The sequence below is a fragment of the Perognathus longimembris genome, chromosome 25, assembly GCF_023159225.1.
Source record: "Perognathus longimembris pacificus isolate PPM17 chromosome 25, ASM2315922v1, whole genome shotgun sequence".
In the NCBI taxonomy this organism is placed as follows: domain Eukaryota; kingdom Metazoa; phylum Chordata; class Mammalia; order Rodentia; family Heteromyidae; genus Perognathus; species Perognathus longimembris.
In genome coordinates, this window is record NC_063185.1 from 5,592,470 (window position 1) to 5,606,213 (window position 13,744).

The window sequence follows — 13,744 nt, forward strand, 5'->3', positions numbered from 1 at the left end:
TTAGAATGGTTTGTCTTTTTATCCTATGTCTCTGGATTTTAGTATTTCCTTTCCCTTCCCTAGTTCTAATACACGTATATACAGTATCCAGGGTACTAAGATCTGATACAGTGATAGCAGGGGGTAAAACCACAGGAAGGGAATACTAGGGGGGGGGGAGGGTACAGTTTCACATAGCATGTTGAAAATAATTACAACAATGAAATAACACTTGTTTCCATAGCGTGGAGTTCATTTCACTTAGCATCATCTTCTGTGTTCATAAGGGCATAGCTATTGAGTTATTGTGATCTTCTGCTATGCCTAGCCTAAACGTGTCCTAATTATTCCCTATGAGGGAAAGCATAGAGTTCATGTTTCTTTGGGTCTGGCTCACTTCACTTAGTATAATTGTTTCCAAGTCCTTCCATTTCCTTACGAATGGGGCAATGTCATTCTTTCTGATAGAGACATAAAATTCCATTGTGTATATGTACCACATTTTCCTGATCCACTCGTCTACTGAGGGTCATCTGGGTTGGTTCCATATTTTAGCAATGACAAATTGTGCTGCGATGAATATTGTTGTGCTTGTGGCTTTAGTGTGGTCTTGCTTGTAATCTTTGGGGTAGATGTCCAAAAGTGGGGCTGCTGGGTCATAGGGGAGCTCTGTGTTTAGCCTTCTGAGGAACCTCCATATTGCTTTCTAGACTACTATGTATTTCTATGACTCATCTATTTTGTAATATTCAGTTAAGGCCCATTTATTGTGATACAGTATTTTACTCAAACACAATTTTTAAAAATTTAGGTCACTGTTGATGTGATATTGGGGTTGTTCCAGGGTGTTTTGTTGTTGTTGTTGTTTTATAACAAATGGTGGTTCTTTTCTTGTTTCTGTTTATTGGTTTGAAACAGAGTTTCACTGTATGGTATATGACCCCAAGCTTGCCTGGACTCTAATCTTTTTGTCTCTGCCTCCTGTGTACTAGTATTACAAGCATGCTGGCTTAATGAATGTTCTTATATGTGTACCAGTAGAATCATTTCTCCACTGATCAAGTTTCCACTTTATAAAAGTTTTACTTTTCTACTTTAGCTACTTCCTGCTTTTGCATATCTACACATAAGAATGAGGTCATTCTACAGGAGTTTTAAAAAGAATTTAAGCAAAATTTCATGATGTAAGTTTCCAGAATGATTACTTCATCTTATTGATTGCCTTAAGTCTACAAAACTAGAATTTTCTTTGTTTCTTTGAACATTTGTATGGCCTGTATCCTCTTATTACTTGTCATCAACTAAACTAAGACAGAACCATTTATATTGTAATTATACATAGTAATATATAGAAGCAAATAGCCATGGTATGACTATAGTTAGTTGAGGCCCACTGATCTAGTTCCATGAGATAGTTCAGGTAAAGAAACAGAGTTTCTCTTTCTAATATTTCCGGAAATATAGTCTCACTGAAATCTAGAATACATGTTCTTTCTAGAGTAGGCCACCATTCATTAATTAGGAAACCTGCCACCTTACAGAGAATAGAAGAGTGTGGTAGAAAGCCAGAAGATCCTTTCTTATCCATGCAAGCATATTTCTTTCCCTCTAGTCAATATTTAGAGTCTTTCTACTTTAGCTCAAAGGAGTGTTTATTACTGGAGCTAGCAGTTATAAACCACTCTTCATCCATGTTCATGGAAGGACTTTTAGGTTCTTTCTCACACTGAGGCAGAGAAGTGACTAGTTTCAGAGGTGTCAGAAATAAAGCCTAGAGCTGTTTGAATTTATTTATTCACCTTAGGTCTTTAGGACTGAGAAATCTGAAACAATACCTAACCATCAAAGTGGCAGTTAGATGAAATCGAAATTCTGTTTTTCTTTCTTGCATTTATGTGCTGCTGGAACACAGATGTCTTGAAAAGCAGAGTGTGCATCCAGGCTCTGTGTTTAGGTTGTCTGGTCTTTGTCTTTGCTTACAAGTGTGTGGTTGGGTCACTCAGGTCACAGTTCTCAAGGTGTATGTGTGGCTGTATGCCAGGATAGACTTTTTGCACCGGCAATGCAGTTCCCAGTTTCTCTCCCTTCTTGATAGAACCTTTATACTTGAGTGGCTTAATGTAGAAAATTTTGACACAGAAACCTAAAAGAAAATAAGTATAATTCTTTATTATCTGGGATTCTGAAGCCTTCAATCTGAAATTTAAAACAAGCATAAAAATGGAAAGCAAAAGAAGAGGAGGATGAGAGATGGAAGAATGAGATGGAGAATGATGAGATGGAAGAGGAGGAGGAGGAGGAATGCGTTTAAATGAATTCAGGAGAGGAACAGAAGAAAATGACAGAGTCCTATTAAAAAGGTAGAGTAAAATTACAGGATGGCAAAGGGAGAAAAGATTCAAATGAAAAATTACCAGGAGTAGCAGAAAAACATTATATAGTAGCTTATTGGCCCAGGCCAATGTCAAGTCCAAGATATAGTCTGACAAAATTATCAGACTTTAAGAATCTTTCCTGCATATCAAAAGAACTTTTATAAAGGACTAAGTAGATAAATTGAGACTTAGTATAATGAAGTAGTTATAAAATATCATAATACTGTTGGGTCTAAATATATGAGTCATATACATAAATACATATACATGTATTTGTATACATATATATGAATTTAACTTCTGTTTACAACTTTTTCAATTGGTTTGAAAAGCAGAACCCAGTTCTATGCCATATAGAATTACATAGTGATTGAAAAGACTAAAAATAAAGACTTGGACAAAGATTTCCCAAGCAAATAGAAGCAAGAAGAAAGGACAGGTTGTGATTCTGTTGCCAGAGAATGGAATTCAGGCCAAAGGCTTTGAAACAAGGAGAGCAGTGTATAATGCTTACAGCCACGAACCGTCCATGCACTAAATCACACAGAAACCATCTGTATAAAGTGGAGATAACAGGAGATACAAGGAGAAATGGATAGAAACACACTCATAAAGGGAGGCCTTAAACTACTCTGTGCAAACAGGTCAAGTGGAAAAAACAAAACTAAATGGAAAGCCATGGAATTGTGCTATCCAACATGGTAACCACTAGCTTCATGTGACTGCCAAGCACTTGAAATATAGCTGATCTGAATTAAGATGTATTTCTAAATAAAATACATAGTGCATTTTGAAAGACTACATATAAAAAATAGACAAGATCTCGATTTTCATATTAATCACACATTTGAAACAATACTTTGGAGAGTTTGGATTGAATAAAATGGTAAAATCAGCATCATCTGTTTCTTTTTACTTCTCTACTGAAAGTACTCAAAAATTTTAAATTATATATCTAGCATGTGTTACATTTCTGTTGAACAATACTGCTACAGGAGATCTAAACAAGCTCCTTTAGGAAGATCTTATGAATATACATTAAATGAAAGGTGTGTGAGACCTCTACACTAAAAAGTAGTGCAGCTACCAATACAACACTGAAAGAAGACCTCAACAATCAGAAGACATAATATGTTCATTGATTTCTGATCAGGTTTTTTTGTTTTAATTTGATCTATAGCCTGAAACCCAATCAAAATCTTAGCAAGATTTTTATGGAAACTGGCAGGTCATATATTTAGAAATGTGAGTTTCCAGACAATGTGAAAGAACATAATTAAGAAAATTAAGCTTTGTGCCAAGATAATGGGGAAAAACACAGTTGAAAAATTTAGACTCCCAAATATCTGTGTATGTTTTAGACTATTGTGATTAAGACAATGTGATATTTGTACCAGACTGAAAAACCAATGAGCCAGGTTTCAGTGGCTCACACCCGTGTCCCTAGTTGTGATCAGGAGGCTGAGATCTGAGGGCTGAGATCACAGTTCCAAGCTAGCTCAATTAGAAAAGTCCATGAGACTTATCTCCAGTTAACCAGAAAAAAGACAGAGGTGGAGGCTCAAGTTGTAGAATGCCAGCTAAAAAGCCAAGTGAACGTGTGAAGCTCTGAGTTCAAGCTCTAGTTCTGGCATATACACAAAAAAAAGATAAAAGACAATACAGAAACTGATCCAGATATTCACACACTGACTTTGGCAAAGATATGCAGAACAACAGAGAAAAAAATAGTTTTATCAGGTTAATGGTGCTAGGTTAATTCAAAATCGGTATGAGAAAAAAAAACCTTCATATTTCTTACACAAACCAGTCAAAATGAAGGTAAAAAAGTGAAGCATGTAGAAGAATACCCAAGAAATACCTTCATCTGTTCACGCTGGAAAAAGTGCTTTAACCTGGTAAAAATGTGTTAACAATAAGGGAAATTGTTAACTAAATTTGACTACATTAAAAATAAGAATTTCCAACTGGGTGCTCGTGGCTTACACTTGTAATCCTGGCTACTTGGGTGTCTGAGATAAAGAGGATCATGTCTAGGTCAGTGGCACAAAAGTCAGTGAAACTTTATTTCAGCCAAAGAAGTTGGTCATAATGGTATGTTCCTATCATTCCAGCTATGGTGGGAAGTAAAGAATAAAGTCACAGTCCAAATATGTGTCTGCAAGCAAGACTCTTTCTCAAAAATAAACAACAAAAATGGGCTTTAGGCATGACTGTGCAGAATCTGTCTACCAAGTACAAAGCCAAGCTTAAACTCCAGCATTGCCAAAAGAACAAAAATATGAATTTCTTTCTACATCATAAAGGAAGTGAAAAGGTAGCTCACAAAGTGGGAAAAGTGGATTCACATCTGGAATATGTGGGATCCGTCATTTCAATAAAAAAAAAAAAGACAGGCAATTCCATAGGAAGTGGGCAAGATATTTGAATAGGCTCAACACAAAAGATATCCATGTTAACAATAAATATAGAAAGGAACCAATTTCATTAACCACTGGAGGAATGCAAATTAAAAACCACAATGAGACACTCCATAAATCAGAGTGGCTGGAATCCAGAAGTGCATAGGTAACACAACCATGTGAAGAATAAATGGAATGAATGCTCACACACTCTTGGCAGACCTGCAAATCAGTACTACTACTCTGGAAAACTGGCAGTGTCAGCTGTAGCTGAAGGTAAGTATATTCCGTATGACAGCAGCTTCACTTTTACAGTCTTCTACCAACTGCCAAGAGCATTGGTTATGGGAATGACTGCAGGGTAGATAGATAGATGGAAGTATATGCATGTAATGGGATACTTTACATCCAAAAGGATGAACAGATGTACAAAACCACAGATTAATCTCATAGTGATGAGGTGCAATGAAAGACTCCCCACAAACACATAGCACATATTGTTTAATTCTATTTATGTCATCTTCTAAAATGGACACACAGGAATAGTACCTGAACTCTCTCCAGCACAGGGGGTTTTGGAGAGGCTGGCTCACTCTATGTCTTGATGTCGATGCTGGCTAGCCGGTGTAGTCACATGGTGACAATTTGTGGAGCTGTCCATTAGGCATTAAACGTGTTGTTATGTGTTGTGTTCTACCTCAATAGAATAACACTCAAGATAACTCCAAGTATGGCATACTAGAAGTCCTGCTCTATAAACATAAAAGGACTTTGGAAATAGTTCACATACAATTCTGGCTGAAATGTCAACATTTACAAATTGTGAGACTTTAGGAAATGAATGCAAATTTCCATTATGGCTAATTTTGCTGAACATGATTTTGCTTATAGATTTTTTTAAGTAGAACCACATGGGCCACAGAGAAAGTGCACCTTCCATTTCCTGTAGATTTGGAGAATCCTGTGTATGAAAGCAGAAGTCTCCAGGGAAGGTGTTGGAATGGCTTTGAAAATTTTTGCTTGGTATATCCTTTATGTTCAAGATACTATTGTGTTGAAAGACGTACAAAACATCTATATATGAAACCAATAATCACCATCTTTAGTAGATGACCTGGGTCTGTAAATCACCCCTCTTACCTCTTCCAGAGAGCCGAATGCCATTATTGATAGCATTTTTGTTTTTGTAAGGTTTCTCCTGGCCCATAATCATTCCAGTGAATGGTGCGTACACAGTTGATCCACCAGAACACAGAACATCTACTCCCTGGTGAGACCTCTGATTTCTAAGATATAAATAAGAACAAGCAGATTATAAAGATGAAAGCATTTAAAATAGCTGCTATATGGCAAACTTTCAACAAAGAGTACCTATTCTTATGTAGTATTTTGAGGAAAAGCATATATATAGATTTTATAGCTATCTGAATAAGGACCATTCTAAAAAGTTGTCCTTTTTTTAATGAGAACCTATCATCAAAGTAGACATGTTGCTGGGGTGCCAGTGGCTCACACCTGTAATCCTGAGGATTGTATTTCAAAGCCAGCCTGGGCAGAAAAGCCCCCATGAGACTCTTATCTCCAATTAACCACTTGAAAACCAGAAGTGTTTCTGTGTCTTGAGCACAAAAAGGCTCAGGGACAGTGCCCAGCCCCTGAGTTCAAGCCCCACCAACTACCCTAGTCTTACTTTTCTCCAAGTTAAAAAAAAAAAAGTCCCTGAAAACATCATTTATTGCATCTGGTATTTTAATTCGGTGAGGGATACCTCTTGGATTTATTAAACTGCTTGAGCAAAATACAAAATGATTCCAGATGGTGAGGTTTCTTGGGGTTGTCTCTAAATCATCCCTCAGCTCTTGCTTTTCATTCTCTTGCTCTGTCTGCTCCTAGCAGTCTCTTCTCCCACCCAGCAGGGTACTTACTGAGCAGAGTCACTAGGATTGTTAGAATAGTGTGTGAGGCAACACTGATCAGATGCCAAGGGAAGAGCCAAGAAGTTGCTACAGAAAGTCAAATGACTAAACATTACAGTGTGAACTAAGAGTCTTAATTTTGGTAGTCCAGGGGACATATATCCATTTTTTCCCATCTCTTCATCCCATTTCAGATAGCGGGATGGAACTCAGTGATGTGGTTGGACATACATATGACTATTTATCAGACTGTACCCCTCCTCAAGGTGGTATATATATATATGTTACTGGAAATTCACAAATGTGGCCTTCATTGCCTACGAGGGATGGGGGGGGGGGAGGGTCAACAGACTTTCTTGCCTGCTTTGGGTTAGTCACTAACATCTAAATTTCACAGCCTGAGTCAGTAGTAGCATAGTTGATGGGAGGAGAATCCAAAAGCCTGAATCCAGAGGTAGCCCTCACCATCCCCAGCCATGCCTGGTGGGAACCTTCTTTCTTTGATTCCTTAGCACAAGCTCCTTATCTTATAAAAGACATTAGTAGTGTTTGTGTTTCATTTTGGAAAATCAGATGAGATAAGTGAACGTATAGAGAGTTTTGAGAGGGAAAATGTTGTGTTCATTCCCTTTTGCTGCTTTCATGACCGGTTCCCAATTTTGTACTCGTCCTTGAAGTACAGTTCTTGGAAGTTGCTCCTAAGACAGTACTATTTCACATGTCTCTGGGTTGTCACACTGTCAGAGGGGAGGTCATGTGAACCCTTGAGAAAACACAGAACAAGGACACCAGATAAGAGGGGAGGAGTCAAAAAGGTTGATAGTTGCCTTGTGAAACCACATACCTTTGAGCAGAGTATGCACCACAGCCATGGCCGTCACATGTCCGGATCTCATTGGAGGACCTGCCAGCACACATAATTGCCCATTGCCCAGCCAGTGCTGAAAAGGAGAGCCATGAGAGCCTTGGGCACCTCCATCCTCCATCTGCCTTCTTCATCTCTGGGAACTCCTGAGAAGTCAGCTTTCACTATCCTTTCCCCTACTTTCTGGATTTTTATGGGAAGATCTTCTTTAGAGAATTGTTCTACCTTGCTTCAGATGTCAAACTGGCTTTTCCCCTAGCCAATTCTGTTCTATGACATAGAAAGTATTTCTTTATAAGCATTAGCCTCCAGCCATCATACCTTGTTTCAGACAATCCACTAATAAGTAGTATAAATTGTTCTTTGTAAATGTCCTGTCTTTATTAGCTGACGTGGGAACCACTATGTTGAAGTTAAGCAAAAATAAACAACATCAGTCAAATAACTTTAGAAATTCTTACGGAACATTGAAGTGCTGCTTTTAGTTCTAATAATCAAATCCTAGCAAATGTTAGAATTAAAGGCAGAGGATATTCTGAAATAAGTTTATTCAACCTGAACTAAATTTATTTCCTATTTGTGGGGGTGAAAGAGGGAGATTCTAGAAATAATCTAAAATGTTGAAGTAATTAAAACTAAAGTGAGGTCAGAAGAGAAACGAGGAAGGAAATATAAACAGTTGCCTGGAAAGTTATGGGATGGTAACCATGGAAAGACTGTCTCTCCTGTACTTCCTGCAAACTTTAAGTGCTACTTGTTTCATAAGCATTGCCAAACAAATTGAATCCTTTAATTTCCAATATTAACATTTATAGAGACACAGTTAACAAATTCACTTTCAAACTAATAAAATCAGAAGCAAAACCAGGAGCCTGCTAATTTGGTGGTTGATTTTATTTAAAGACATTTTACTATTCACAAATAAATATACTAGGTAGAAAAGCTAAGGGTATGGTCATCTAATGTGATTTAAATTGTGCATTTCAAAGTCTTTGATCTTGGAGCCAGGTTTCAAATCAACACCCTGATCAACTGACCAACATTCAATGTAATCATTCTGGCAATAGTGTTTATCTTTGGGAACTGAGGCATCTATTAGACAATTTTTTTTATTTTTTTATTTTTTGCCAGTCCTGGGCCTTGGACTCAGGGCCTGAGCACTGTCCCTGGCTTCTTTTTGCTCAAGGCTAGCACTCTGCCACTTGAGCCACAGCGCCACTTCTGGCCATTTTCTATATATGTGGTGCTGGGGAATCGAACCCAGGGCTTCATGTATACGAGGCAAGCGCTCTTGCCACTAGGCCATATTCCCAGCCCCTATTAGACAATTTTAAGAGTCTATTTTTCCTTCCCTGCCATGAGCATTAAGGAGAATTCCTTTGTCCTAATCTACACTTCCCTTTGTATCAGGAATTTTCTAAGTCCAATTCTTGCACAAGCTTTTTATTTTCTAGTTTTCTAGTTATTTTCTAGTTCCAGTTAAATTCCAGGCCAAGATTTGGAAGACTTTTCTGGAAATCTTCCTGTTTATGTTTCCTGTGTTAAAGAACCAGAGCATTCAGGGAGAAATTGACAGGTCCCCCTCTTCCAACTATCTATCCTCCCTACTCCACATTTCATAATACACAAATCTCAGCCTCTATTTTCTAATCTAACACTGAAATCAATTTTGTAGAAATTAGCCAGGATTCTAAAATTGTATTCTTTACTTACCAGTAGAAATCAAAACAGCCAAAAGAAGTACTTGTGTGGAAAACATCTGGATTTTGCTTCGCGTAGGTTTCTTCCTCTAATTAAGATTGCCCCACACACTCTTTGAAGAGTATTCAAGTCTGAATATTTTCTGGCAAATTAGCCTTAGAATTCTGTTCCTCTCAGTTCTTTTAATTTAGCATGAGACAGAAAATTTGTGAGAGAATAGAGTGAGTCCGGTTCCAACATTCCATAGATGGCTATTTGACTTTCATGTAAAACCCATGTAAAAAGCCTTTGATCTGAAGAAGCCAGTTTTATTGGCAATACTGACTAAATATTAACAGAAATGATAAGGCTAAGTGCAGACTGATGGTCTTTGGGCTGTAGCTGGAAAAATATACATGTGAATAATTACATATTTAGTACCATCTGTTAGGAGATCTGTTCATTTCATGGGTAGCACATTTTCAGAAGAGAATTGATCAGTAATAGTGTATGATCCCCTATAATAAAGTTTTCAGTATGCCCCTTAGTGTTTAAAAATTACCAGTTCAGTTATGTTTCATCTGTATAATTACAGATAGTAACATTTTTGTAAAATATTTCTTTGAGCTGAGCACCGGTGGCTCACAGATAAAATCCAGGAGGTTGAAATCTGAGGATCGTGGTGTGAACTTGGCCCAGGCAGAGAAGTCCCTGTGAGACTCATATCCAGTTAACCACTCTAATGCCGGAAGTGGTACTGTGGCTTAAGAGTAGAGTGCTGGCCTTGAGCACAAAGAGGCTCAGGGACAGCATCCAGGCTCTGTGCAAGCCCCACAACTGACTCTTCTCTCTCTATATGTGTATATTTTGAATATATGACTTTAAATATCTTTTTGTTGTAATGAGACTTTAACATTCAAAATATCCATCAGTAGAGGCAATGGTATCTGAACATGATATAATCATACCATGGAATATAACAGTTTTAAGACAAATTATATGTATTCATATGGTCAGAGCTCTGTAGTATTGAATGAAAATACATCCCTTCCCCCATACTTAAATTTAGGGTTTCATGTTCTTGTTCAGTTTTTTGTTTTTGTTTTTTCTCCACTTGAGCCATGCTTCCACTTCCAGCTTTTTGCAGGTTAACTAGAATTAAGAGTTTTCAGAATTTGCCTGCCAGACTGGCTCCAAACTTGACTCTCAGATCTCAGCTTCCTGAGTAGTTAGGGTTATAGATCTGAACCACTGGCACCTGGAAAAAGGCAACTTTTGTCGGTAGGGGGGTAGGGGGATGTTAAATGCTGCCTACAACTTTTATGTATACTGAAATTTTCTAAACTTAAGGTTCTCAAATGTATAGACCTTTCTGTCCTTAATGTTAGATAAGGACCTAGAGTTTTCTATAGAGGCATCCTCATTTAAATAATTGTCTTCACCTTCTGCATCTGCATCCTTGCTGTTCTCATCATAGTCAGAAAGGGAATTTCCTAACCTTTGGGGTTTTGTTTGTTTGTTTTGTTTTTCTTTTGGTTTTTGTTGGGCATGAGGTTTGCACTCAGTGCCTGGGTGTTGTTCATGGGCTCTCTTACTCAAACCTAGTGCTCTACCAATTTGAGCCACTTTTGGTTTTCTGATGGTTAGAGATAAGAGTCTCATGGACTTTTGTGCCCAAGCTGGCTTTGAACAGCAGTCCTCAGATCTCAGCCTCCTGAGTAACTAGGATTACAAGTATGAGCACTCAACACCCAGCTCTAACCCTTGATTTTTGACTTAGTCATATGACTTCAACCAATACAGGTAGAGGTGACAGTGCATCAGCTCAGCCTGAGCCTGTGGTCCTTTGTCCTCGCACTTATCTTGTGCTCTGTCATTCCAGTGAAGAGCACACTCCCAGACTAACCTGCTCTCCTGGGAAGAGGATGGAAGTCATGTGGAGCAGAGACATCTCTGCAGAACTCAACCCAGCACACCCCATCAGGGTGTTAGTGATAACACTTGAAACCTCTCTGTCACTTGAAACCACTGAGACTAGAAGTAGTCTGTTAGGCAGCAATAACAAAACTCTGCTAACTGGACTATACACAACTTTTTTTTTTTTTTGCCAGTCCTGCATGCTGTCCCTGAGCCTTTTTGTGCTCAAGGCTAGCCCTCTACCACTTAAGCCACAGCACACACTATTTCTTGCTTTTTCTGAGTAGTTTATTGGAGATAAGAGTCTCACAGACTTTCCTGCCTAGATTGGCTTTGAACTACAATCCTCAGATCTCAGCCTCCTGAGCAGCGGATTACAGGCATGAGCCATCGGTGCCCAGCTTGTACACACCTTTTGACTTCACACACAGCTCTTCAAGGAGGCATGTAGTGTCTAAAGTTCAGAATGCCAGTCCTTGAGGGTCTCACAGAACTGTTTCTATGTATTGGAAGAAAGGACCAGCTACTGCTACAAACAGGGGATACAAAAACAGACACAGATGTATACAGCTCTATGTGATTGAAGTTTTGACTCTATGTAGAGAGAAGATAAGTAATCTCTAAATAGTATTGAGAGAGCAGCTGGCAGGAAATAAAAACGTTGATCCATACATCAAAGTGAACCAAACATTTCCTTTTAACCAAACATTCCAGATAATATAAGGAGGGCAGGAGGGAGGCAGAGAAGGGAGTAAAAGGGGAAGGGAAACCATAAATTATGAAATGGTCTTGGAATGAGTTAAGCCTTTCAAAAAAATGTAAAAAGTCCCAGTAACTAGGAAGAAAACATTTGCTAACCTGCTGTTGTGACAATAAAACCACTCTATAAAGCAAACTGTCCCCGTCACAATAAGATTTACCCACATACACAAGGAACTCATTTCCCTAATATACTCAGAAATCTTAAAAGTACAAGATGCAAACAAACTGATAGATAAATGGGCAGGAGGTACTAAAGCTTTTGCAAAAGAATAAGCCCAAGTTACCAATAAATAATTCAAAATGTTGCACTTCGCCTGTAATGAACTATTGTAGACTAGAATTTGAGCTACAGTTTTCACTATCAAATATCATCAAGGCAAAGGAATGAGGAGATGTGTACTTTTATTGAAAGAGGAAATTTGTTTAACCTTGTTAAGAACACAATTTAGCAATACCCCTAACGTTTTTAAAAGCACAAAACCTTTGCTCCAGATACTCTATTGCTTTTTCTAACTGTGGATCACTTTCTTTCCATTTAGGAAAAACATCAGTTATTAACCATTGCAATCCATCATTCTCTTTCCATTCTCTAAATGCAGAAGAGATTGCAGCATTCTGTTTTCAAGTGCCTAACAAAATAGAATAGGCAAGAATCACTTAAACCCTGCCAGTTTTCACACCATCTGATGATATTAGAAATTATGTACATCTTTAAGCAGAATGTATTATGACTCTAAACTAATATTTTGAATTACATATGGAAAACAAATGAATATGAAATCATATGATGTTTCAGATTTGTTTTTAAAATAACCCAGTAGTGCAGGGAGAAGGAACATGTAGGTTAAATGAGAATGACCATGAGCTGGCAGTTGTTGAAGGCGGTTTAATGGGTACCTAGACACTTCTTACGTCTGTTCTCTCTAGCTTGCTTGTGTTTAGCTCCTGAGGTTCTTGGTCCATTGTTGACAATTATAAGAAATGTTTATATCATTTGTGGGTTGGCACACATCCTTTCTTGTCAATTGTTTTCCTTATTTTGTTATTTCTCTCTAGGAAGCTATTAGGACAGTATCTGCTTATCTTTGCTTAAGGCTAAGTGTCTTTGGTAATTTTTCTGTTATCTTTTAAGAATTAGCTATATGGGTGGTTCTGATTATACAAATAATACATCTTACTGCAAAAAAATCCCAAAATGCAAAACAATATAAAACAAATCCCACTACGCATTTTGGGTGTTTGTATGCATTTCTTTTTTTTCTTCTTCTTGCCTCCGTGATCAGGAATATCAATATTTTAATAAATGTGTACTCTCTTCAGCTGAACATTGTATTCAAATTAAAATGCAATAGAAGATTGCAGGGTTTTTTTTTTTTGCAAACTACAAATTGGCAAAAGAGTTTAATGTTGGGCAGGGGTCTGGGAGCTTCCACTTGGATATTTTTCATCAAACCATTTTGGTGTTATAGTCTTTGGGAATAATTAATGAGAGAGTGCCAGAAATCAGTATTTTTTATATTCACTATCTTTGATGTCTTTATTTAATCTGTAGTTTGGGATTCTTTGTGAGAATGATGGAACCAAGGTATTTTCAAAGGGTGGTTGACCTGGACCTGTGGACCAAGCCCACAGACCTCTCCTTCCTGCTCTCTTTCTGGGCTTCACTAGAAGAAACCTACCCAGGAACTATTAGCTGTGTTGGGCTACACAGCTAACCAAATATATTAAAAACATGAAGAAAGTCCAGAACCACTCTACTAGAATCTGTCTATCTAGTCATGATTAGAGAGAAAAAGTCAGTAAAGGCATACATTTCACTGGAAGTCTTAGGTTACAGATGAATACCTA

General features: G+C 37.8%; 1 protein-coding gene across 1 annotated transcript; it reads right to left on the bottom strand.

Annotated features, from left to right (window-relative positions):
- Positions 1–1,955: 1,955 nt before the first annotated feature.
- On the bottom strand, positions 1,956–9,296 carry Lect2 (leukocyte cell derived chemotaxin 2). Its single transcript, XM_048334135.1, has 4 exons — positions 9,251–9,296; positions 7,517–7,613; positions 5,897–6,042; positions 1,956–2,122 (listed from the first exon to the last, which is right to left on the bottom strand). Exons 1-4 carry the CDS (start codon positions 9,294–9,296, stop codon positions 1,956–1,958), a joined length of 456 nt encoding a protein of 151 aa, XP_048190092.1.
- Positions 9,297–13,744: the final 4,448 nt, after the last annotated feature.

Coding starts and splice junctions, on each gene's coding strand:
- Lect2 (XM_048334135.1), bottom strand. CDS start 9,296: ATGTTTTCCACACAAGTACTTCTTTTGGCTGTTTTGATTTCTACTG. Junction 6,043..7,516: donor GGTGCATACTCTGCTCAAAG/GTATGTGGTTTC, acceptor TTTATATCTTAG/AAATCAGAGGTCTCACCAGG. Junction 2,123..5,896: donor CATTCGGCTCTCTGGAAGAG/GTAAGAGGGGTG, acceptor ATTTTCTTTTAG/GTTTCTGTGTCAAAATTTTC.